This window comes from Convolutriloba macropyga, chromosome 5 (genome assembly GCF_964194025.1).
Source record: "Convolutriloba macropyga chromosome 5, txConMacr16.3, whole genome shotgun sequence".
Classification (NCBI taxonomy): domain Eukaryota; kingdom Metazoa; phylum Xenacoelomorpha; order Acoela; family Convolutidae; genus Convolutriloba; species Convolutriloba macropyga.
In genome coordinates, this window is record NC_134472.1 from 29,959,035 (window position 1) to 29,984,374 (window position 25,340).

Here is a 25,340-nt window from a genome sequence, read left to right on the forward strand (position 1 = left end):
CTATTACCAATGACATTACAGGAAAAATTTACCCCAGGGTCTATTAACTCAACTTTTACTCTAATATATTGGCACATTTCATGACAAAATTGACGTGAAATAATTTTGAAACAATTTTTTAGGGTAAAGGTTAGTTGGCAAAGTAACTTTCTGGCTTCATATTGTCATGGTAGCCAGAAAATCATTCGGAAACCCTAGAAATAGGAATACAAAGTATTGATGATGCCAAGAAAAGTGAGGGGAGGAAGAGGGGTTGTGGTGAATTAGTTGAGGTATAAAAATGGGATAGAGCGTATAGATTGCTAAATGTCAAATGATTAGTTAGCCCAAAAATCCTCATGGGAATGTGACATAACTAAGTTAGGTTGGGAAAGCTTTAAATAACCAGATTACAACAAATAAATCAAATGGTAAACGAAAAACATGAATGGAAAAATTGGGTAATTTCATCCAGTTTTCTTTTCCACTTTTTTCTACCCCGCATTAATATTTCACGCTTTGAGGGAGCGGGGATATCGATATTTCACAGAGGAAAACAAATTGTTTACATTGTGAACGAGCACTTATTTAGCAGTGTTTTCTTTTTGTGACAGGAAAGCTCTTTGTATGATATAGAAACAGGTATAAAATTCTGAGCTGCGATAGGGATCTTTTGGCGATAGATAAAATTTAAATTGGGATTTTCTTTGATTTTTGTTGATTCACTGTTAGAATTGATTAGCTAACAGGTTGTATTTGTTTGCTGTTATCATTTATAAACAGTTGGCCCTTGTTGATCCCAGTTAGCACTACAGCGGTATGTCTATTGACTACTTTTTAATAATCTTCTCTTGGGTTAAATAGATTTATAACTTGCACATTTTGAAGTGTGTTATCAATAGGAGACTTTTTATTTTGACTGTTCTGTATGTTTAGTGTCCTCCAGTTTACGATCGTTGATCTATGGTTTATGGAAAGTGTTTATTGGAAACAAAAGCAATTAAACTCCAATATTACCCAATGCCAGCTTTGTTACCATACGCACGTTATGCAGCTTTCACTCCTCGTCTAAATATTTTGCAGCCAATTTTTATGCTTCACTAATCGCGCGAGGCTTTTGAACCGAAGAGCCAAATTTGATCGTCATTCCAGATTATAATGCCAAAATTACGTCTTCTATAAAGAGTGTCTCAAATTAGAGTTTATGTGAGTTTCTTCCCACGACAGCGGTTATTAATTCAGACTCTGTCACTTTTATGTTATAGCTTCACATATGTTCGCCTACTCCTCCGCCATTGGTGAGTATTAACTGCACAGAAATTGACCCACTTTTTCACCTTTCACCAATTCGTCAACCCAATTTTCCAATAATCAAATCACTAATTGTATGCTTGTACAGATTTAGAAGATGTAGCTTTAAGGATGAAAAATTTTAAAGCTGATATCTTTCGCTGTTTTTGTTAAGAGTGGCGCTAAGTAAAACCGAATTTCTCCTGCTTCATGTGAAATTCGGACCGTGCACTTTGGAATTAACATTTCGCTTTCTTCTAGCAACCCAGATGCCTTATGTGTTTCGCCCCATACGACTGCTGGTTTTCGTTGCCATTGAAATTCCCAAAAAATTGTTTTTGATCCAATGGGCTGAAAGTTTTAGGTCAAAAACGTGTTTCAAGTATGAAAATTTCAACAGAAGTAAATTAATCGAAAATTTCGATCAATTTTAATAATCTTGGAGAAGGAGTCAATAAGAAGAGATTTGTGCCAGATACGTGGATTGAGCCAGACTTCTGTTCAGACTGCATTAATGACTTTGATTATTTTTAAACAATCAAAATTTTCTTTTCTTGTGTTACAATTTGAAAATGGCCGAGAATTACATGCGCTCTGTACTTGATCCACGACATTGAGCAGTATGTTGCTGTAGGGCTGTTTTTTTGGTATGATATAACATCATAATATTTACATAAAATTTAATTCTTTTAATTACAAACACACACACAGACACACAGCAACACTCATTTTGTTTCTCTCACACACACTCATACACACATACCCACACCCAGAAACACACAGACACAAACACGCACACGCACACGCACGCACGCATGCACTTACACAACACATATAAACAGACAGACACACAAACAAACATTTTAAATATTTTAAGCAGGAGGAATATAAATTTTCGTTAATTTTAAATTTTCGTTAATTTTAAGCAGGAGGAATATCAAAATCAAACCATTAGTTGAACTGATCAACTTTTGCAGCTGACAAAATCTGTAAAAACAGATGTTCTATTGCTGTATAAAACTAAGACCGTATTGTTTTGTTTTTTTTCTTTTCTTTGTACGTGGGTTGGCTTTACTCCTTTGCCCCAGCTGCCTATCAAAAAGCGCAACTGATTATATGTGATACTAATCTCAATAATGACATGTGACAACTTCATCATTTTTAATTAAAAGTCACTCTTCATGGCGGTTCAACATTTTAAGTGATATTCCTTTCTCTTTATAACTATGGGTTTTCATAAATATTTTGCATTTATCGGATACTTCTGCTTTTGTGAAATTATTTTTCTGTCATTTTATCATTTTTTATTAATAATAATAATAATAATAATAATAATAATAATAATAATAATAATAATAATGATAATAATAATAGATCGAATTGGCGTTGAAGTCAACAGTAATTGGATGTAATTAAATATTTTAGTGAAAAGCCTGTTGTTTCAACAGCTTTCGTACCACTTCTTGGCAATATTTAGTTTTTTTGCTTGTATTGTTGCCTCGTTTTGTCGTCATGTTACATATTCTTGATAATTATAAGTCTTAACAGCTTCCTTTGAAGGTGAATTACTGTGAACTTCTTTGGTGTAATTTTAATTTGGATATATTTTGATATCGTAATTTAGTTTTTTCCTAACTAACGAACATCGGGCTGTGATTGCAACAAAAGTTATTATGTTTTTGTTAGTTGCCTTTTTTGTCTTGTCTCGCATCTTAAAAAATGGCAGCGTTCCTGGCCCCTCTAATGCGGCACAATATAACTCATTTAGTATATATGATTTAATAGAATTTTCGGTACGTAAACGCCAAATAGTTTGGGACAATGTCTAAAGATTTATATATCCTCCCAATTTAACAGGCATTTGAGTAAAACACTTGGATCAGCTCGATTGCAAAATATATGCGATAAGACATTATCGAGCCTTGTTCTCTAAATTGTATTGTAAAAGGGTTGGTATACCATTAACTGCCTTCGTTGAAGACTTTACAGCTTTGCTGATTCAATATTTTTATTAAGTTTAATATTGTTTTATGTCTAATTTCATTTTTCCCGCAAAGTCTAAGCTCAACAGCGTTTTTTTTTGTTCAATCAATTGTGGCCGATTGAAATTTATATCGTAGAAAGGTGTGATTGGTATCATTAGTAAAACAAAGTTTGAAGCATAATGATTACCAGACTAACTTCAAGGTGGATTCAGAAAAAGTTATTTGAACGGATTTGAGGTTCTTGAAAGCAAATGCTTGTTCAAGGGGGCAATTTTACTTCTGTTTTCAGTCTTTATTCTATTGAGTGATAAAAGCATGATTCAAATGACACAACCTCATTTTTTTAAATAAAGTCACTCTTTGTGGCGGTTCAAAGTTTTAAATAATATTCTCTTCTCCTTATAAAGTTAGGACCATTTTGTTTTGCTTTTTTTCTTTTTGTGTACGTGGGTTGGCTTTATTCCTTTGCCCTAGCTGCCTATCAGATTGCGCAACTGTTTATATTTGATTCTAATCTCAATAATGAAATGTTACAACCTCATTTTTTTAAATTAAAAGTCACTCTTCATTGCGGTTCAACATTTTAAGTAATATTCTTTTCTCTTTATATCTATGGGATTTCATAAATGTTTTGCAGTTTTTGGATACTTCTGCTTTTGTGAATTTAATTTTCTGTCACTTTATCATTTCATCATAATAATAACAGATCACATTGGCGTTGAAGAAAACAGTACTTGGATATATTTAAAGCTTTTAGTGAAGAGCTTATTGTTTCAACAGCTTTCGCACCACTTCTCGGCAATATTTAGGTTTTTGTGCTCGTACTGTTCCCTCTTTTTGTCGTTATGTTACTTTTTCTCGAAAATTATAAGTCCTAAAAGCTTCCTATGAAGGTGAATTACTGTAAACTTCTTTAGTGTAGTTTTAAATTGGATTTATTTTGATTTCGTATTTTGGTCTTTTTTCTTATTAACGAACAAGGGGCTGTGATTGCAACTTTGTTATTTTGTTTTTGTTAGTTGACTTATTTGTTTGTCTTGTCTCGCATCCTAATTAATGGCAGCGTTCCTGGCCCCTTTAATGCGGCACAATAAAACTCATTTAGTGAATTTGGTGGAATAGAATTGTCGGTACGCAAACGCCAAATGGTTTGGGACAATATGTAAAGAATTATATATCCTCCCAATTTAGTAGGCATTTGAGTAAAACACTTAGATTAGCTGGATTGAAGAATTTTATGCGATTACAAATCACCGAGACTTATTCTTTATATTGTATTATAAAAGGGTTGGTATATCAAGATCTGCCTTCGTTAAAGACCTTACAGCTTTGCTGATTAAATATTTTTATAACGTTCAATTTTGTTTTATGTCTAATTTCATTATTCCCGCAAACTATTAACTCAACTGCGTTTTTTTTCAGTCAATTGTGGCTGATTGATATTTTTTAGAGAGGTGTGATTGGTATCAGTAGTAAAACGAAGTTTGAAGCATGATGATTTTCTGAGTAACTTGAATGTGGATTCAGGAATAGTTATTTGAACTTTTTTTAGGTTTTTGAAAGCAAATGTTTGTTCACGGGGCATTTTTACTTCTGTTTTCAGTCTTTATTCTATTGAGTGATATAAGTATGATTCAAATGGGCACAATAGGCCCAATTGGGTGATCCAATTAGGCTTATTTGCATTGGCATGAATTCAGTAGCATGCAGCTAATGCTTTTTCTGACTTGGACACTATTTAAATCTTTGTTAATTTTTTATTTTGCCGTTTTTTTGTTATTACCGTTAGTCTCATCACTAAATATCTTTAAAGATAGGGGTTTCATTTGTTGCTTATAGGATCTTAAGACACCAAATTATTGATTTGAGTTCTTTGCTTTGGATGTTTTAATCTTTGACTCTATTTATTCTCAAAATACATTGATGACGTTTTTGGTTTTACGAGTTTTTGCTGTACTTTTGGTACTCTCTCTGAGGAGATGTATCAAATTTTGTTGACAGTAAATATTTCAATCGCTTCTATTGTTTCAGATCAAAATTTAAGCGTTAGATGTTTTTCAGACTAATTGTTTTTCAGAAATATTAGCGAAATCTTAGTTTTGCAAGTTTTCAAGGTTCGATTTCTTGCCTAATCACTAAATTTCATCAAATGTAATTTGTTGAGCTTTTCTAGTGTTTGTTGCTGTACTGTCTCTTTATCTCATAAAAGACAGCTCTCTTGCAATGGCAGCCAATGGTGACAAAAAGTCAGTCGCTGCAGTGCATAGTGGCAATTTTTATGACATTCCAAATTTTTTTCGAAAAAGGAAAATGGATTTTTTTTCGTTTTGCATGTTTTTTTTCTCTTGTGGTCTTATTGCTTAGTCTCAAGGGCAACTATTTTTATTAGCTCTCTCGCAGGGTGTTTTAACTTTCTAAGAATCACTAAAAATGAATTTTCTCAAATATTTTTGTTTGTTCAGTAATTCTTAAGAAATTAAATCTTGGGTGAAAATTTTTTTCCTTGATCATAGAATTGTTGTTCATATTTGCGCATATAAGACCACGCGCTTTTCAGACTGTCTTAATTTGTTGGTGATGTTGGTCATGTAAAAGAAAATCATTTGCTTTTAGTAAATCAGGTGTCCTGCTAAGTTGTTTTGTTGGTCCTCTAACTCTCTTTCTTCGGTGTTACAATTGTTCAGATATATCATTTTTTTGAATGAATTTTTTCTCGCTAACGGTGTTTGTACGTGTACCTTAAATTCCAGCTCTCTCTAGCAAAAACTCTTAGGTTATTCGCTCGATTAAATAGTGAATATACATGGCTTATCTCACTCAAAGTATAATTTGAAAATAGGTGTAGCAAAGGTCACTAAAGAAAGGCATCTGCAATAGGAGGTCACAAAAATTTTTTTATTTACTGCTATATTTTTCTTGCATAGTTTGATTCAGTGGCGACAAAAATTTTTTAACGAGAGCTGTTTTTGATTTTATTTTCTTCATACGGAACGCGAAAATGTTTTGCAGCTATTGTGGCAATGTGCTGGCTATGCTTTTCAATTCATAGACGAAAAGGTGTTGCTGAAGTGTTTAATTCAAAACTTTGGCTAGAAACCGGGCTAAACTTTTTTTTAAAAAAAAGTAAGCTTTTTTTTCAACAAAAATCACTCCACGGGGTTTTGTTTTACTTCAAATCCTAGTAGAGTTTTCTGGATTTCAAAACTTGCCTTTTTTTCTAATTTAACTCTGTTTTTATTCAAAACTCATCCATTATTTTTGATTTGATGACTTTTTGTTAAAATAAATTTTTCCCAAACAATTGGAACAATTAAAAATTAAAAAAAACGGGATGCAAAATTAACAAGAGTTTTAGGCTTATTGTGGGTTTTAGAACTAGAAGTCAATTGAATTGTTTACGGCACTGTAATTAACAAAAGTTTCCTTTTTTGTTTCTTTTGAAATAGTTACACGAAAGTAACCTTAACGAAAAGAATTTGAATTGTTGCTCAATTATCGACAAATCTTTTTTTGGGTGAATTAGGCCCAAAGAACAATTGTTTTTAACTTTCAAAACTCATATTTTCTATGGCTTCAAAACTGTTTTGCATAAAATAGTTTTTGAAAGTCTGAGTGCGTCATTTATTGTTGTTTTCTAACTAGATGGCTTAGTGTCACTGATGATAGGTTCCCTCGACATCTTATGAAGCTTCAATTTGGCCTACTTTGGTGTTTTTGTCTGAAAATGTTTTCGATTGTTTTTTCTTGTTTCTGTTTTAAGAAGTATATTTTGGCTTCGAATTTTCACGTTTTTTTTGGTTTTTCGACGATTACCTGTTTTCCAGATTAAATTTTTGTCATGTCAAATAATAATAATCATGATAAATTGCATCGCAACAATGACGTTGAAATGAAGCGTAATTGAACTGATCTAATGTTTCTCTGATTAGATTTTGGTTTCAACTGCATTGACAAAGTTTCCTAGCAAACCAAACTTGAATTGTTTTCATATCTTCATTTTCGCCAATAGCTGTTGTTTTTGTTGTAATATGAAAAAATCCGGATAAGCACAGGTCTCAATGGCCTCCTAAGCAGTTGTAACTGAACCTATATATTAATGATTTCAGCTGATAGCTAATTGCTCTCATGTTTTGAAACCATTGCTTATTAGATTTAATTTCTTAAAGCTTTATCATTTTTAGTATTTCGTTACGTGCTACGTACTCTCATTATAGAAAGCTCCAATATCTGTTTTAGTGGAATACACATTAATTTGTTTTTATTAGGTTTATAGGATGCTACTTTGACTGTGTTAAGTGTTTTTTAAACGGACTTTCAGCTTTGATTGTAATTAATGTTTGTTTTTGTTATTTGGTTTTGTTGTTTACCTTGTCTCGTTATTGGCGTATATCGCCGGACTTCTTAAGCGGCGCTATTCATTTAATTTAATGGTTTGAGTTTAAAGCAATTTTTCATTTGTGCACCATTTGTTTTCGAAAAGAATGTAATTATTTGAAAGTTTTCAACATTTTCCGTATTTGGAAGACAACTAAGTCAAAACTGTTGATTAGCGGTGTCGGAACTTTATGTGCAAAGACCTTTACCGAGCCGACCTGTTGCTTTTCGTTTTTAATAATTCCATCAGCAACCGTGCTCCTTCTCCCCAGCTTTTGTACCCTATTCTGCAGATAAATGCAATGTGAAGTCTTTTGAAACATAGAATCAGGACTCTGTCGGGTTAGTTTTGGGTTGATTTTGCTTGGTATGGCAGCCTTACGATCTTTTTCAAAGTCTCCGTGAATGATATATAGCTATTAATCTGGATTAGTAAGTTTTTCCTGGGTAAGATTCGCTTCTTCTATCTTGAAGACTTTTTCTCTTTTTTGTGCTGGTTTCAGAGCATTATTGCACCTACGAAATTATGACAAAAACTTCTTGTCTTCTGAAATTTTTTGTCTTGTTCATCCCTAGAAATCACTCTCTAAACTTTGCGAGCAATTATTAACTGTTCAGTAAATTATCTGCGCCAAAATCGTTTTCAATTTGTTTTGAGCTCTTTCCAATTTTCTCCTTTGACCAATTTTTAACGGTGGAAATCTCTGTTCCGTTGTAACAAAATGACCGCAAACAGATAAAAAATTCTTTATAAAGCAATAGAGCAATTCTGTTGAAAAATGCACACATGTATAGAGTAAACATGTAAAGAGTGATTTGTGCCAAATTAAATATTCATTTTCAGGTCAACTGTCCCGTCCTAATATTGACAATAATTTAATCAGATATTGTCATTTTAGGAATCAGTTCAGTCGACTCTCCTGCTGTTAGCGGTAATGATAAATTAGATTACTCGTCCACTCTTACTACTACTACTACTACTCACCTATTTAGCAAACCATAATCACCCAACATCCACCCACTCAGAATCTGTTTGTTGAACCCTCTTTCACACTGTCTGTCTCCAAAAAAAGGATCAGTGTTGTGTTGCTTTTTTGCTACCCGAATTATTAACTTGAAGTAATTATGATCAAAATAGGGAAAATATAAACAGTTCCTCTGCCAACTAACCTAATCATTTACGAGTAGCCTCCTTTAGTGTGACTGGATCATACGGAGAACCAAATTAACAGCTTCGATGACATGATAGAAATTAATATGGGCACTTTCTTTCATTTTATTGTATAAAATTTTGTCCCAATTTACAGCAGCCACTCTTAAATGTTCAAGCTTCGGCTCATGACAATTAGGCATCAACAGACATGTCATAACTAAATTCTCACGACTAACTTGAAGAACGTTATAGTGTCAAAGCGTCAAATCCAAAGCTGAGTTAAAGAGCTGAACACAAAAGAGGACAGTCCGGTAGAATTTTTTCAAAAAATTTGACAATTTGTGAGAAACGATATAAGTGATAAACTTTAACGACAAAAAATCTATTTTTCCCCTATTGGTAATTCTATTTGGTTAAATTGGGACAATTTTATCTCTCAAAAAGTTCAATTTTAAAATTTCGAAATTCGAGAACGAGTATAAGAACGAGTATGAGAACGAAATGCAAAGATTTCTTCCAATGGTAGTAAATATTAGAGACGCAAAGTGTGAGCGAATAATGCACAAAGATTTCGAGTACAGAAAAACCTGGTCACAGGTATCTTTCATCAAACAGCTACACCGTAGACTCAGGTTTTATGCTTGAGACAGCCTTAAAATGCCTGCATTTACTCTACCACCCGTCTCGGAGCCTTTCTCTTCCAAGATTTTTTGCATTTTAACCAGGAGAATCAAGAAATAGTAAATAATTTCATTGTTTGATGTTATGCGGACTTCAATTTTAGAAGTCAAGCATTCTAATCCTGTCGTGATTAAAGGAGTAATTCCTATTCAAGAAGCATAGCACCTCTAATTGTCAGGTAGGAGCAATAACTCCTCGGCTGATGCGGGTACCCTAGAATTCTCTCCATGTGTCAGAGGAGGTCAACAGTCGTACCTCGGAAGTGGGCTCTCCTTTGACCTCAGTCGGGTGAGCGAGAGGGTCAGAATTAACATGTGTGGTCAAATATTCGAGACTAGCTACCACAATATCAAGTAAGTGGGTACCGATTATGTAAAACAAACTAAAAATGTCATTCTTTTTTGAACTGAGTGGAATTAAATTAACCAGCAACAGTAAATCGGAAAATTAATCCGATAAAAAATTCCATATTATTAATTATTATTCTTCCGCCTTATAATTAATCAAATTTCAACGAATCATATCTTTCGAACCAATTACTTGGTATTATTTTAAGCGACTTGGCATCATTCGACTAGGACCGTAGGACCTTTTGATGACCTAGCAACTGGGTTTTCTGTTGCAGCTTGATCAATTGCAGTAATGCTTATTTCCTACCTTAAAACTTAGTATTTTTTCATAACGAAGATGCCGAAAAAACCAAAAATAACGAACTTTTGACTTTGGATTCGATGATACCGAAACTTTTTCAAATAGGGTTAGCCTATTTGAGAAGAGTGAAAGAAACGACGATAAATTTGAAAGAGTTTCGTTATCGTCGTTTCTTTCGGTCTTCTCAAATAGGGCTAACCCTTTTAGCTAAGAAGCAAATAACAGCAGATGAAATGGTCTTTCGATGAGTTAAAGGAAATTTTAATTTTATCTTGATACCAGATATCAGTTCATCAAAGTACTAAACCTACCAACTGCATTTCGACTATGTAATCTGATTAATCAATTTTATTGCCTTTTGACTCTAGGAAGTACCCCGACACATTGTTGGGTAACTTTGAGAAGGGGAAGAAGTACTTTGACGCGAGTAGGAATGAGTTCTACTTCGATAGAAACAGAGAAGCCTTCGACTGTATCTTCTTCTTCTACCAGAGTGGAGGGAAACTTCTCAAGGTACATCTCAACTCAACTATTAGATTAGATTAGATTAGAATTGGATTTTCGAAAACTGTATAAATGGTATATCATATTAGTGCACACCGCCGTTGAGAGACATTCAATTAGGGCGGAACATATCTCCTCAGAAGAACATTAAGAATAATATTCTCTTGAGCGTGAAAGCTATTGTTTTTTTTTGAAAATAGGCCATTTGGCTTGTGTTCATGTACAAAAGATCTACGATTCTATATAGCTGTTGTCAACTTTGAAAGGTGTAGACGTCGACCTATGAAACGAACAAGCTCGAGGGAAATGTGAGATGAAACGACCATGTTGCTTGAACTCAATAAACCATGAAAAGACTTCATCTCGACTGTTAAAGTCTTTATATGAGTCATGGTCCAGACCTGGAATTGCGGAAAGCATCAGTTTTGAGCATTTCTCTCGATCTCTTTGGTTTCTATAACAAGCCTGGTTATATAAAAGCATAATCTTTGTACATTGCCAATTTCAGTTGAATGATTAATACAGTGAATATCTCTGTTAAAACTCAATATTAAAAAAGTCTGACAATTAAACAGATATTTACAGTACACCTCACGTATTCTGTTCACTTTAATTAAATTGCTTCTTCAGCCACAGAATATGTCTCCGGAAGAGTTCCTGGATGAGCTGCGCTTCTACCAGATGGGAAGTGACGTCATTGAAAAGTACATTGAGACATACTGTCCTCACAAGAAGCCAAGAGACCCCAGAATTCAAGACAGGGAGAGGAGGATGAGACTTGCGCAGGTCAGTTTCCATTCGTTCACTATTCGGGTTAATTAGGGTCAAACATTGACTCCGGTTTTAGTAGAGGCGGGTGGTGTTCTAGCATGATTTTACTTATGTTGATGTTGCATGAATATTAAAGATAATTCAACCTGTAGATCCCGAAAGATGTTTATCTTTTAAGATATTGCAGTTTGAGGATAGCTTTTCAAAGTATTGATAATTAGTACCAATAAATAAATAGTTAGTACAGGTGTGTTTAGTGTTATTCTACGGGTCTAAATAGAAGACTAATCTCAAATCGAAGATTTTATTTGAACTTAAGGTTTTCAGTTCATTTAATCTGTCATCATAGTAATCAATATTTGAGACTATAATTTTAAAAATTAGCCTCGCGCGCTGCTTTGTGATCTAGCCAGAGATTATTTACTCATGTGTTGTTTGGATGTGTTGCAGATGGGTCTGAAGGAAAAACTGTGGGAGATATTTAACAAGCCAGACCACTCCATGGCATCCAGGGTAGTCGCAGGTACATTAGAGTCTCTTTCTGTCTCGATGAAAGATATCAACAACACCTTTCCTTCTATCTCAGTTGGAGTTAATTTTGCTTCTTCCATTGGCCCATCTATCAATTACTTTTTCATAGACTTTTTTCACTGGCCATAATTACAGCACTTACTAATCAATATTCAAAGTATCTCTAAATCAGGACACAGAATCTTTCAATACCCCGTAAAAACTGAGTTAATGTGATAAATTTTTATTGAATTCAAAATAGGTGGTTGGAATTTTGAACATATTTATTACAATCGGTGTCTTTGAAAGAAGAGTTTAACCTGATCGGGTTGGTTATTTTGTTGTAGTCCTACAGCTATGAGTAATGCGACATGTGATGAGTGTGTTTGTCTGTTATGCAGGTGTGTCCGTGTGCATGATAGTGCTGTCCATAATAGTGTTGTGTGTTGAGAGTGAGTACTACTTCACTGAGGCACCCTTTAACTCCACTGCAACTGGAAACTACAATATCACTGGTCAGTGCTAACCCATTCATGCAATAAACTTTTACCCATGAGATTAGACCTGCATCGGAGCTTCGTGTTATAGAGTTCCATTCCAGTTCCCATTTCTCATATTTTAGCAGTGAATCGTAACATCACTAATATATCATAGTATAAAACTGTTTAGTTTTGCTACTCAAGTTTGTGCATTTCAAAAACCTATGAGTTTTTTTTATATGAAAAACGACCAGAACTATATCAATAAATTTCTTTACTCTCCCAATGCGTTCTCCAAAACTATGTGCAAAGAACTTTAAAAAAACTTATGATGGACTAACAATGAAATAGTTTTAAGTGAAACATTTAAATCTGTACAGAAATTCCTTTGCAGACAAGGGATTATGTTATAAATTTTCAGATTACTCACATCCATTAATATATACATTCTTAGTCTTCCAACCCCCCAAATTTATTACCCTGCAAATTAATTTACCAGCCGGACTTTTTTTGTTCAGTCAACTTTAGTTGATTGATATCTTTTGCGAAACAAACCAGAGTGGTTTCACTGAAATGTTCTTGATAATTTGAACCAATCATTTGACAGCCTTCTTCTATATCTTTACTTTTGAAGAGAAAAAGCAATATGAAGTTCTCAAACTAAGTTTTTTCTGATTGTTTTGTGCAGTGATGTACCAGAAAGAGATCATTCCTGGGAAGAGGAAAAGGACAGAAGAGAGACTGCAGAGTCTGTTTGTGGCAGAAAGCCTCGCCATGACATGGTTCACCATAGAGTTCTTTGTAAGGTATTGCAAGTCATCAGCACGCACGAAGCTTAAGCAGCCAATGAACCTTAAACTAAGACAAAGACCTGCGAAATGTAAAAATATCCGCTGCTTTTGATTACGTTGCTTTTTACCGGATTGCGCTGAAAAACAATTTTACGAATCCAAATAATCCAAAAAGTTTCAATAAAATGTTTTGTCAGTTATCATGCTCAAGCGCAATTTGCTAAACTGCAGATTTTTTGCCGGACTATAAAATAATAGTTTATTCAATCAGTCCTTCTATCTGTTAGGGCTAAAAATTATCCAGAGAAAAGGAAAGTATCATAGGGGGTCCAAGCAGGCTCAACTACTGTGAAATTGACTTAGTACTGGATTCGAATCAGCATCTCCTCAGGCCCGCAGGCTTACACATGATGAGGTGCCTACACATGATGAGGTGCGCGACCCAAGCAAGCTCTAACTGAGACTGACTTGTGTCTCTCACATGAGGTACCAGACCTTCCAGACCAAAAATGGTTCGGATCAGACCAGCCTGATTTGCTTAACATTGTTTCAGGTCCACTTGGGTTGAGCTTTGTTGGTGCCAGACCCGTTTGGGTTGCTCACCGGGGTTACCCCGACTGACACTTTTGACTATTGAGGTAGCGGCAATCATTGGTAGACGGTATTGTTTTCAGAAAAACAGACGCTCTTTTAGGTCTATGGTTTTTGAGTTATTCAAAAAAAATATTAATCCCAATCAAAGAAAAATTTTCAGCTCAACGGTTATTCCAATACTTAATATCTAGCGTGGTCTTTGATGCTCGTTAAGAAAATTTGGAAGTACTCCTCAAAAAAAGTCCCCTGGGGGTTATTTATCTTTTCTTTTTTTTCAGAGGACCGGTCAGTTTCTCGGTTTGATCTCTTGCTTCTGAGAAGATTAAACAGACTCTGGAAGGTTTACTGATCAGACCGTACAGACTCAGTAAAGGGATCTGATCAGAAAATCCAAATCACACCACGAAAATATTTAGAATCTGGATCATGATCAGACTATCCAGACTATGAGTGGTAGTGTCTCCGACTGTAGGTTGTGCGCTGATCAGACCATGCAGACACCGAATGGGGCCCTGACCAGACTTTCCAGAATGTGGTACTCCTGTCAGACATTGCAACCCCCCTCCCGCAACCCTAGTCGGCTTGATCAGTTTTGGCTTGGGTTTTCGCGTTTCTCATACTGAATAGTGTGCATAACATGAAACGAACTTGTTTTGAGCTCTCGGACTTAAGCATCTCGTATAACCAATATTCTTGCTCTTTCTTGTTCCTCAAGGCTTCATCTTTCTAGCCTAGCATATGTTGAACAAGTATAGCGTCTTATCAAGCTTTTTTTAAGTGCAGCTTACATTAGGTTGCTCTCAACATTCTAACGCAGCGAACACTGCCGAGTTTTCGCAATTTTTTTTCAATCGTTGAAATGTACAGTCCTCTCCTCTCCCTTTTCATCCTCTCCCCTGTAGAAATTAGCTATTCGTATGAATCGCAATAATTAGATGTACATATTTCTGGAACTACAAATGACTCTCAGAGTGAAAATACTCAATCATTAGTTTGGTCTTAGGATTATATTTGATAGGATTTACATGAAAAAAAATGAGAGTTCAAAGTCTTGCAAGAATGTTCTAAGAAAGATGCAATTTCTTGAAATATTATTGCAACAAGAGTTTACACTAGACTGCTGGAAGAAAAATGGGATTTATGCATTATCTTGCTAGAACGATGCCAGATTTTTTGGAAGAGTATTGCGAATTATGCAAGATTTTGATTTCTTTGACGCCTAGTGTAAACCTCAAAATTGTTTCTCAGTTTCAGGTAACATGTTCCCAGAGGTTTACAACATTCTTCTTTTTTATGCTCAGGTTTTTCACGTGTCCGAGTAAGAGTAAGTTCCTGAGGAGTGTGCTGAACATCTTTGACTTCCTGGCTGTGCTTCCATTTTATTCTGTTTTGTTGATGGAGTACAATGTGCTCAAGAAGATCAACAGTGTCAAGGCCAGACCTCTCTCAATGCTCAGGATATCCAGACTAGTCCGAATATTCCCCATACTCAAACTAACCAGACATTCGAAGGTTAGCTCCTCTTACGGAAACGTACTTTTGGAATATGAATTTTGCCCCCCCCCCATACTCTCTCTCTCTCTCTCTCTCACACACACACACACACACACACACACACACACACACACACACACACGCATACTCAAACACAGACACACACACACGCATACACACACTCTCTCTCTCTCACACACACACACACACACACACATACATATATATATATATATATATATATATATATATATATATATATATTCGTGCCCAATATATATATATATATATATATATATATATATATATTCATGCCCTATATATATATATATAGGGCATGAATATATATATATATATATATATATATATATATATATATTCATGCCCTATATATATATATATATATATATATATATATATATATATATATATATCACATGACCGGCTATTCGAGTCCAATTCGACATCGCTTAACTTATGCACAATAAAGTGAAGTAATAATCACTTATTCAAGCCAGTTGACGGTTATTAGGAACTTATTAATCAAAATAAGATATAAAACGGACTCTAACTGCAGACGGATTGCCATATTCACGCAAATTTTTGTCAAAATTTTGGTACTGTATATTGTAGACTGTAATGTGGCCATTCGGAAGTCATTTATTTAAAAACTATAATATGTATATTTCAACGTTGCACCTGGTTAATTTAGTTTGAAACTTCTTTTTCAGTTGGCTACGGTAATACCTCAAAAGAGAGCTGGAAGTTTATTGATTATTCCTATGATTGATAATTGAACCTGATTGCCCATGTTAAATGTTTCAAAAAATGGTTTAAAAGCAGTTCTCGATCTTTGAATTTCGTTGTTGATCAATCAGCGATATCTCTTAATGCTGATTTCCTTTATTTTTTTCCTGACTCTTTATGAGAAGTACAAGAGGCAACATGTTTGTGTAGAGCAAGCTGATAGGCAAGCCTACAAATATTTGAAAAGATGCAAATAACCCAAAAAATATTAGGATGTTTTTATTTTAGTTTTGCCTGATTTTGCACTTCCAGTTAGCCGGGGTTTTGCTGCAAAAATAAAGTTAGAAAATTCGCTTAATTTTAAAAAAAAAACAATTAATTTCGATGTAATGAAAACCATTAGGAATCAACTAAAATATCCCATAGGTTTACAATTACCAATGCCTCCATAGAAACGAATTAAGAACTCTTGGTATTCAATTTTTTATGCAGTTACAAAAAGAACAACAAATAGACAACAAACTAAAAATCAATTAAAACTTGCCAGAAATTGCTTTGGAAGCCGTAAAGCCATACTTTGGCCCCCAAAAATATGTTCAATTGCACCTTCGTCGAACACCGATAATGTATTGGGTGGCCGTTCATTAGTGAAAATAAGCAACAACTAGACAAAAAAGAAAACAAGCAAGATTATGTAATTTTTGTTTCTTTCGAAAAAAATTTAATTCCAAAGACATGAAAGCCATTAATTACAAAATGAAAAAATTGAATAGGTTCGTTTATTCTTCCAAAGGAAGCCCTTGAGAACTGCAATTATCCAGAACAACTCTTACGTCTACAAAAAAACGTCAAATATGACAAAAATCAAAAATTAATTTAATTTTTTTTGTGAAAAACCCGTGTCGAAGCCAGTAAAGTCATAACGAATTCTTTAAAAACATTAGATTTTGTGACACCAATCCTTTTTGACACCTTACTTTGACAAAAATAATGTCATCTTTAACCTTTAATTAACGAGACCAGGTAACAAACAGACAATAAAAGGAACAAAATTGCGAAGTTGATATGTTTTTTTTTCATTTTGGAAAACAATCATTTTCAAAGTCATGAAAGGCATTATCTATCTTCTAATATAAGAAAATCGGCTCATCTACTCTTCCAGAAAAAGGCAATCAAATCGGTTCATTGTACAGGAAACTAAATACTAAAAGACAAAGTAAAAGCGACAGTTAAAGACAAAATTAAAAAATTCAATTGAATTCTTTGAGAAAATACTGTCGAGCGGCAAAGAACCACAATCTATATCTTAAAGGATTTGAATATTATCAACTTTGCGTTATATTGAACGCGAAAAATGTGATATATGAACTGACAATAACGTGATAATTTGACAAAACTAGAAAACATGAAAATTGGGCAAATACCTAAGAAATTAAAAAAAAATTGTGAAATCTAGTAGTATCAAAGCCAGAACACCATAACTTAAGGCGTAAAACCGCAATAAATACTAAAATTGAATTCAGCAGAAAGAAGGAGCACTCTCTGATTGCTGACACTAAGCTACAAGTTGACCAAATTAAGAGCAAAATGGAGGCAAAGTTCAATAAGCCATTTTTATTTAAAAATCAATTATTTTAAAAGTCAAAACGACCATAAACTTTCCAGCAATTATCCAGATGAACTAATTTCCAGCTAATTAGGAAGCCAATAGGACCTACCACTAGTGATCTTTGATTTGAAATGTTCTGTTATTTAACTAATATAAAAAAGATCGAAATTTTTTTATAAGACCGCCTGACGACAATCCGAATTATTTTTGGATTGTAACGGTCCAAGATTGGTACAGAACTAGTCCTGCTAATACTGATTGTCCATTAGGAATATTTAATTTTTGGAATGTCAATGATATAGATATTTTGTTAGTTAAAAAATCAAAAATAAATGCTGCGTTTTTGATAATCAACGAATAAAGTTAGCAAAAACGGCAAAGTTTTATTTACAGAGCACTCTTAACGGAAGTTGAAGTGGAATTAGCCCCCTTTTCAGTCTACAAAAATTGTGTTAGTGGTGTTTGGGTGTGCTTTTCCTGCAAATTTAATCAGAGTGGACTAAAGTAATTTATTTCATGCTGTTTTTGATGAAAAAGTCAGAACTTTGTGAAATATTTAGCCGGAATTTGTGACAAAAAAATTCAATGAAAATTGCCGACAATATATTTTGTCTTTAAACGTAAAATCAAAAACATTTTCTCGAAAAATTTTATTAAATTTTATCAAAATTGGCTAAATTTTACTCAACAATTCCGAAAAATGTGAATGAAATCAACGGAATTCACTCTATTTACTCGAAAGTTTAAACCTCGATATCTTCCTGTCAAAAACGAAAATTGAAAAAATCTTTTTAATTCCATTTTCTACGCTGGACAAGCTTTCTAATGATATTTATGACTAACTTTTTTTTGTTAATTGATCTCAACAATCCTGGCTGCTGCCAAAGTTGAGCCGGTAATTATAGGATACCAAGTTTTGTTTATCAAATTTTAGAGACCTATTAATCGCCTTATTCCCACATCGTTCGCGTTTAAAAATTAAGCAAGACCAAACGTTCTATTTTTTTTAAAAAAAAAGTTATTATTTCTCCAAGGCTGTAGAGATCCGTTTTGAAACGCTATTTCCTCTTTATTAAGGCTGTAAAACAGTTTTTGCTCAGAAAACGAATTAAACTGTCAGCCCTCTTTAATGTTACAATTGATAGCTGGCAATGGCCAGCAATGAAGTATTTTTCTGCAACCTAGAGGTATTTGGATCAAAAATGCCTTTTTCTATGTAAAGTGTTGATCCTTCATTGTTGCCAAAAATCATTGCATAAAGAAATTAATTTGATTAGTTCAAATTTTGATTTACAAGCGCACATCACAGATTATTTTTGTCCGATTAAAGAGAAAAACCTTCTCTAATTTTGTGTTGAGGTCGGGTGTCAGTATATGTAAAAAATGTGCAATAATTGTTCAGACTGTTCTTATTTTCCCTGTTTGAGAATGAAATTTAGAAAAATGAGTACTCAATGCATATGTAACGGTGACGTCTATTAGTTACCTGGCTCTGATGATTTTTTCGAGAAAATGTGGCATTCGTTGAAAACCACGTAGCGCTCGAGATGTTAAGCCAGAATTTCCAAGGAATTCCTCAGAGTAGCGTACGTTGGTAAAAGCACGTGCAAATTTTAAAATATCGAAAATTGGCAGTGCCAGAAGTTCCTATATACATAGCCAGAAGTTCACTTCCTTGAGCTTTCGGAATTTTCAAACTTGCAAATTGTGTGTTTTAATCGCGGTTAGGGGACGTTGAAGAAGTCACTTCGAAATTCCGGCTCAACATCTCTAACCACTACGGGGTTCCCAACAATCGCCAGAAGTTCTCAGTGACTTCAAGCAGTGAATCATATTACCTATACGTGAAACAACAGCCTTGCTGGTCTAAAATCTGGCGCTGTATGTAGAAAAATCTGGCGCTCTTGAAGTTGGCACTCTAGAATTTGGAATTTGGAACAAAAGCGTGCTTCAAGGAAGAACTCAAAACTTTATTTTAACTTTTCATAATAACCTAAGTCGTGTCGCCGAATGAGAGAACTCCGGTGACAAATCAAGAGTTAATCATGAGTACGAAAAAAGTACCAATTGTGAACATACAAAATTTACGATCGAGCAAACTAAAATTTGATTTATAATTGATTTTTTGCACACAAAAAATATGCAAAGTAAGCCGTTTTGACCTTCTCCGCCTAGAGGGCATTTCTGCATTGCTTGTTGAAAATGGGGGCGGTTGTCAGTAAAGATATTTTTGTTGTTTTTGTAGAATCTTCAGATATTGGGTCACACATTCAAATCCAGTCTGAATGAGTTGGGATTGTTGATCTTCTTCTTCTCAATGTCAGTGGTTCTCTTCTCAAGTGCCGTATACATTGCAGAGCAGGACTACAGACCACAGGTTTTATTCTGGCCTCAATACTATCAGATACTACGAATCCTAAATGCTCATAAGTCTATCTTGATACAATAACTACAAAACCTACGTAACCAAAATATTTCTAGAATATTCATTGCCTTCTACCGAACAGATAGTTGCCTAGTTTGAGGCCTAATTAACTTTCATAAATATAACTACTTAAATTGCCTTATTCATTGTTTTTAGTAAAATTGTGAAGAAGAATATTACTTTTCAGAATATTAGAGAACATTCCTGCTAAATTATTATAAATTTATCTCATTCTGGGTCATTCCTGTCGTGGAAACACCATCAGAGAAGTTTTCTTATTCTTAGCAAATGGACCAATACTGGATTCGAACCAGCATCTCTTATTGCACATTTCGTGAGTTAATAATTACGCGAACTGGTCTTAAGCTCTCAAACTCAGGCATCTCATATCGCCATTTTTTATTCTTGTTTGCAAGACTTCATTTGTTTAACTAAGTATACGTTGAGAAATAAGAGCTTCGTTTCAACCAATGTTAAGCTCATTTTATGAACAATTTAGATTACGTTGTTCTCTATCAAACTTTTTTTTACAAAATTGCATTGTTGCACGGGCGGGTCTGTTGCACTGTAGGAAGGAGAGTGGAATGAGTTCCGCAGTATACCAGCCGGCTTCTGGTGGGCGATCATCACCATGTCAACTGTGGGCTACGGAGACATGATTCCACAGACAGTAGCTGGAAAAATCGTTGGTTCCGCCTGCGCCCTGGTTGGAATTTTGACCCTTTCTCTACCAGTACCCATAATAGTGTCCAACTTCACTTACTATTACCAAAGTGAGGGTGCCAAATCGTCAGCTTCAGAGGCTGATTTTGGAAATATTGCTGATACAATTCAAAGGTTTGTAATTTTTCCTTATGAGAGGTCATAATTTGGGATTTCTTCTAATCGGAGGTCTCCTCTCGGCTCAATATCACTGTGAGCAATATTTTTAGAATGACACCATGGTTGAGAAGGGTCTAGGAAGTAAACCCCCACGGAAAAAAACCCACTTAACTTTAGATAGGAAATAAACCCCCACGGAAAATAACCCCCACGGAAATAAACCTCAAGATCAAACATTTTACATTTTAGGGTACCCACAAAACAGTAGCGGTAAATACAACACAGAAACACATATGATTTTATCGAAAGTTCAGAAAGAAAATTTTTTTCTGCAACCAATTTACAAATATTTATGATTAACAATTAAAAATGATTATTTTTTATTTTAATATTTGTCATTTTTTATCTTATGCCGAATTTCAACCATTTTAAGCTGAAAGAACTCTTTATAGAACTCGTAGAGCTCAAACACAGACCGCAGCTAATGGTGAAGCAGGTAGAAATATTTAGTAAATATTTCCAGCTTAATTCAGAGAGATAAATTCTCTAATAATACAGCATCATATCGCATCTTACTCTTTAAGTCCAAAACCAATGGCGAAGACTGGCCCTCGAAACAGGTACCTGGATTTGAGTGGGAAATTGTGACGACTGTTTCCTTTATGGTAATCTGCTACTGGTAAATTAATTATCCTATCCCATTTGGCAGACCCTTATCAAATCATTGTTTTGCTTTTGGTTACGGAGAACTGCTATTTTTCCCACTTCTAAAAATTAAAACTTTGTTAGATTAGCACAAAGAACCAGATAATTGCTTACATGTTTGCTAAAGGATTTCATTTATGTTGTCCTTTAATTATTCTTGGAAACTGTAATGGAAGCTTCGAATACTCTTTTTGCCTTCCAACAGAGAAAATCAACAGAGAGCTGCAGTAGCAAATCATTTGATCTGCCAAAAGTCGAGTAAATTCATGTGTCAAAATGCCATAATTGCTCATTTCTATTTGATCGCATTATCAGTTCAAAGGTTTTTAAACGACGAATTTTGCTAAGTACACAATGCCACAACTAAAAACTCTCTAAATTTGAGGTCATAGCAATCCCATAATTTTTTTAAGGAATGCCGCAATTGACTTCAAATATCAACAAGGAGGCTCGTTAATGTGCGTTCGCACATCAAGTTCCGACACGAGCTGATCGACATTTTTGGCTTAATTGTCAACTAAATGAAGGAAAAACCAAAAATAGGTGTTTGAGTTTCACACCCAAACTACTAATTGAATTACATAATGCCATGACTCATTACAGCGCTCACAAGATCTGCCAGTATAAAAGCTACGAGAAAAGAAGCAAACAAAGTGAGCAAAACTAAAATATTTACGGCAAAAACTCAATACTAAATGTAAAAGCACCTAGTAAACAACGTCAAGATGCAACCAGATAAAACCTTAACTACACAATTTTTTCAAATCTTAGCTTTACAAGGGATGGGACTTTTCCATAATGAGGTTTGGTAACAAATAAAAAGAAAAAATAATGAGGCGAAGTTCAAAACCTATCATCATTTTTTAAACCAAAAAATTTCAAACGTCTTGAAAATCATTAGCTTCTAACGAAATAATTCTCGATAAAATTACTAAAAAGTCAAAACGAAACTGATAAGACTTGTCTTCGGTTATACTAAGACGTAAAAATGGATTAAAGAAGCAGAAAAGCTCAAGAAAATACAAACAATCTGTGAAAACACAAATTATTGAAGCCATTAAAATCATTAGCTATTATCTAAATATTGATTTTTTAATTCAATTGTTATCAATACTAAATGAGCTAAAGTTATACTGAACGATTAAATAAGTTCACTTGGGCCTCAATTCAAATTAATTGGGCTCTGAATTAGACGAATGTTGTATAAAGAGAAAAAAAAAAGAGAAATATTGACAACTCACAAAACATTTATTAAAACGCATAATGTCCCACAAACAAAACATCAGTTTCGACGTAATTTGGATAGAAAGTTAAATTTTTGAATTACCAGGAGTTGGATTGGACCTCTCAATGATGAGAATAAGTTACAAGTTGACAAAGAGGACAACAAAAATACACAAAAACTATCCAAATAGCAAAAAACAAAAAAATAAAAAAAATTGAAAACAAATAATATCATAAACTATAAGACTATTCGCTATGAACTGACGTCAAAGATATCAATCATTCACTGCTCAATTAGAAACTTATGAGATCTCTCAGCATTTTGCGGCTACAAAAAATTAAAAAAAAACAACGAAATTAGCAATTTCTTAAAAAAATGAGACAAAATTGTCGAAGTCATTAACAAATGAAGAGTTCAGTATAAACGTTTCTATTTTCAGTTTATTTTTTGAAAAACAATGGAATCTTTTTTCTTTTACTGTAAGACTTCAAAACATCAATAAATACTAACAAATATTTTAAAACCACGAAATCTTTGAGAAAACCCGTTGTAAAAACGACATTAAATTCATTAGCTCTCAACGGAAGTCAATAAGTACGTTACATTATGCCTCGATGGGACACAAATGCTGTTTTTTGTTGAGCAGTCATCATAAGGATATAAGGAATAAGTCTACTGACTATGAAAACAGTAACAAATACAGGCGAAATCCAAAAATTCATTAGAAAAGTGTGAGAAGAAAGTGTCAAAACCATTTAATGCACAAGCTGTTCTATGAAAACTTTATCCATGATTCTCTTAACAGATTCATTGAGCCAATGGGAACTATAAACATGATAATATTCCAAAAGGAAAACAATTAAGAAAAAAGTATCCAAAAGTTTAAAAAAATCATATGAAAACTCGTCGCATCGAAGTCATAAAACCAAAAACTGAAGATAAAACAGCTAACCAGATTGACTTTGATTGCAGTAAAAAAAATCTGGGTCCCGTAATTACTGAGACTGACTCCGAGTTCGCAAAAATAAATTAAGATCGGCTACCGTTCAGAAGAATTTTTTTGGAAAAATTGTTTTTAAACGCCATTAGCTGTCCATTCAAAGCACTAGATAGGTTCACTTCGTGCTCATCAGGATGAATATTGAACTTTTAGTCAACGTGTCTATGGCATAGGACCTCAGATTTTTTAGTAAATTCTCAAATGGAAAATCAAAATTTCATTAAAAATTACGAACACTCAGAGTCGGAGACAAAAATGAATATGAGTGATTTCTTGAACGCTGATTTTTTGTACCTGGGGCATCATTGGACAGTAAATGAGGTTTTCCATTAACAGAACAAGGATATGAAAGGTGACTATTCTCTTAAGGACTTCAAAAAACAAAAAAAAATTGTAAAAGTTTTTCTAAAAAAACAGCTCTCAAATAGAACTAGGTTTTTTTATAGTAAATTTCCTCATGAGATCAGAACTAGTCTTTTAAATCGCCTTTCACTAGTCTATTAGGAACACCGAATTGATGCATTTTGTAGCATGAAAGGTAGTTATGAATAAAAAGTTTTATGGAAAAAATGTTAGTTCGAATAAAAATTGCGCTAAAAGTGAACAAAAGTGAACCAAATATCCCGTGTTCACATGAATCTTAAAACCTCAATAACTCCTCGAAAAAAAAGCGAAATTCAAAAAAAAATCTTTTAAATTTTGAATGAATTTGCGCTGGACGAGCTTTTCACTGATACCACTCACATTTCTCTACGATGAATATATCGATCGGCCAAAATTGTCTGAACAAGAAAAAACCCATTTGAGTATATAGTTCATCCCCTCACTCGTGGGGTTCGAACAATAACTCAGTTAAGCAAATCATTGGCTGGCTAATGATTCAGATAGCTATCTAAATATATCTCATCGTATAAGAAAGGTGAGGTTGAGGAACTAAACAAATTATAGACCCTCAACACCAGCACAATTTCTTTTGTTTCGTCCAAGGATCATACTAGGGAATAGAGTGTGGTCAGTTTAAAACTGAAATCAAGGAAACTTCAATCCGGAAAGTTGACGAAAATCAAATTAATAACGTCAAACATGAACCCCGCCTCCGACTGTTTTCCCGCCTCTGACCCAGCCTCGAACTGTTGTCTCGACCAATCGTACCCCGCCTCTAACTGTTGTCTCGACCAACTTTTCGTGCATTATAGGGTTCTATAAGAAAAGTGCGGATAAGATACTTGGGGTTCAGGTCAATGAAAAGGCTATCTTTGAGGTTTCACATCACTTTATAAAATGTAGTTGAAGCTTCCATTCAAGCATGCACTACCCTTACCAAATTCATTCAGGGTTATGTTATGTAACTTGCCCTATTCAGGTACTCAATGATGGGACCAACAGTGACACCCAGACAGAAGAAATCATCAACTGCAGTGAGTGTAAACAGCAAAGCCAACGGCTCTGTTGCTGGTGGTGGTGCCATAGCTGGTTAGCAAACCCAGCTTACCTGGTCAAAAACTCAGTGAATGTCTGGATCTTTTTCTTTTGTGCCCCCAGTACGTTATG

At 34.2% G+C, this 25,340-nt stretch overlaps 1 protein-coding gene across 3 annotated transcripts; it reads left to right on the forward strand.

Moving 5' to 3' along the window:
* The first annotated feature begins 401 nt into the window (after nucleotides 1-401).
* Nucleotides 402-25,340, forward strand: LOC142339934 (shaker-related potassium channel tsha2-like). Of its 3 annotated transcripts, none has more exons than XM_075390300.1 (12): nucleotides 402-1,277; nucleotides 8,528-8,560; nucleotides 9,641-9,815; nucleotides 10,482-10,626; nucleotides 11,248-11,403; nucleotides 11,839-11,911; nucleotides 12,300-12,413; nucleotides 13,066-13,183; nucleotides 15,064-15,274; nucleotides 19,858-19,989; nucleotides 20,609-20,874; nucleotides 25,153-25,340. In XM_075390300.1, exons 1-12 carry the CDS (start codon nucleotides 1,253-1,255, stop codon nucleotides 25,265-25,267), a joined length of 1,563 nt encoding a protein of 520 aa, XP_075246415.1. In that variant the 5' UTR covers nucleotides 402-1,252; the 3' UTR covers nucleotides 25,268-25,340. The 3 variants fall into 3 exon arrangements, with proteins under 3 accessions (XP_075246415.1, XP_075246414.1, XP_075246413.1); XM_075390299.1 differs by lacking the exon at nucleotides 8,528-8,560 and adding an exon at nucleotides 21,444-21,479; XM_075390298.1 differs by lacking the exon at nucleotides 8,528-8,560 and having other exon boundaries at nucleotides 403-1,277.

Coding starts and splice junctions, on each gene's coding strand:
- LOC142339934 (XM_075390299.1), top strand. CDS start 1,253: ATGTTCGCCTACTCCTCCGCCATTG. Junction 1,278..9,640: donor CGCCTACTCCTCCGCCATTG/GTGAGTATTAAC, acceptor TCTAATTGTCAG/GTAGGAGCAATAACTCCTCG. Junction 11,912..12,299: donor GGCATCCAGGGTAGTCGCAG/GTACATTAGAGT, acceptor TCTGTTATGCAG/GTGTGTCCGTGTGCATGATA.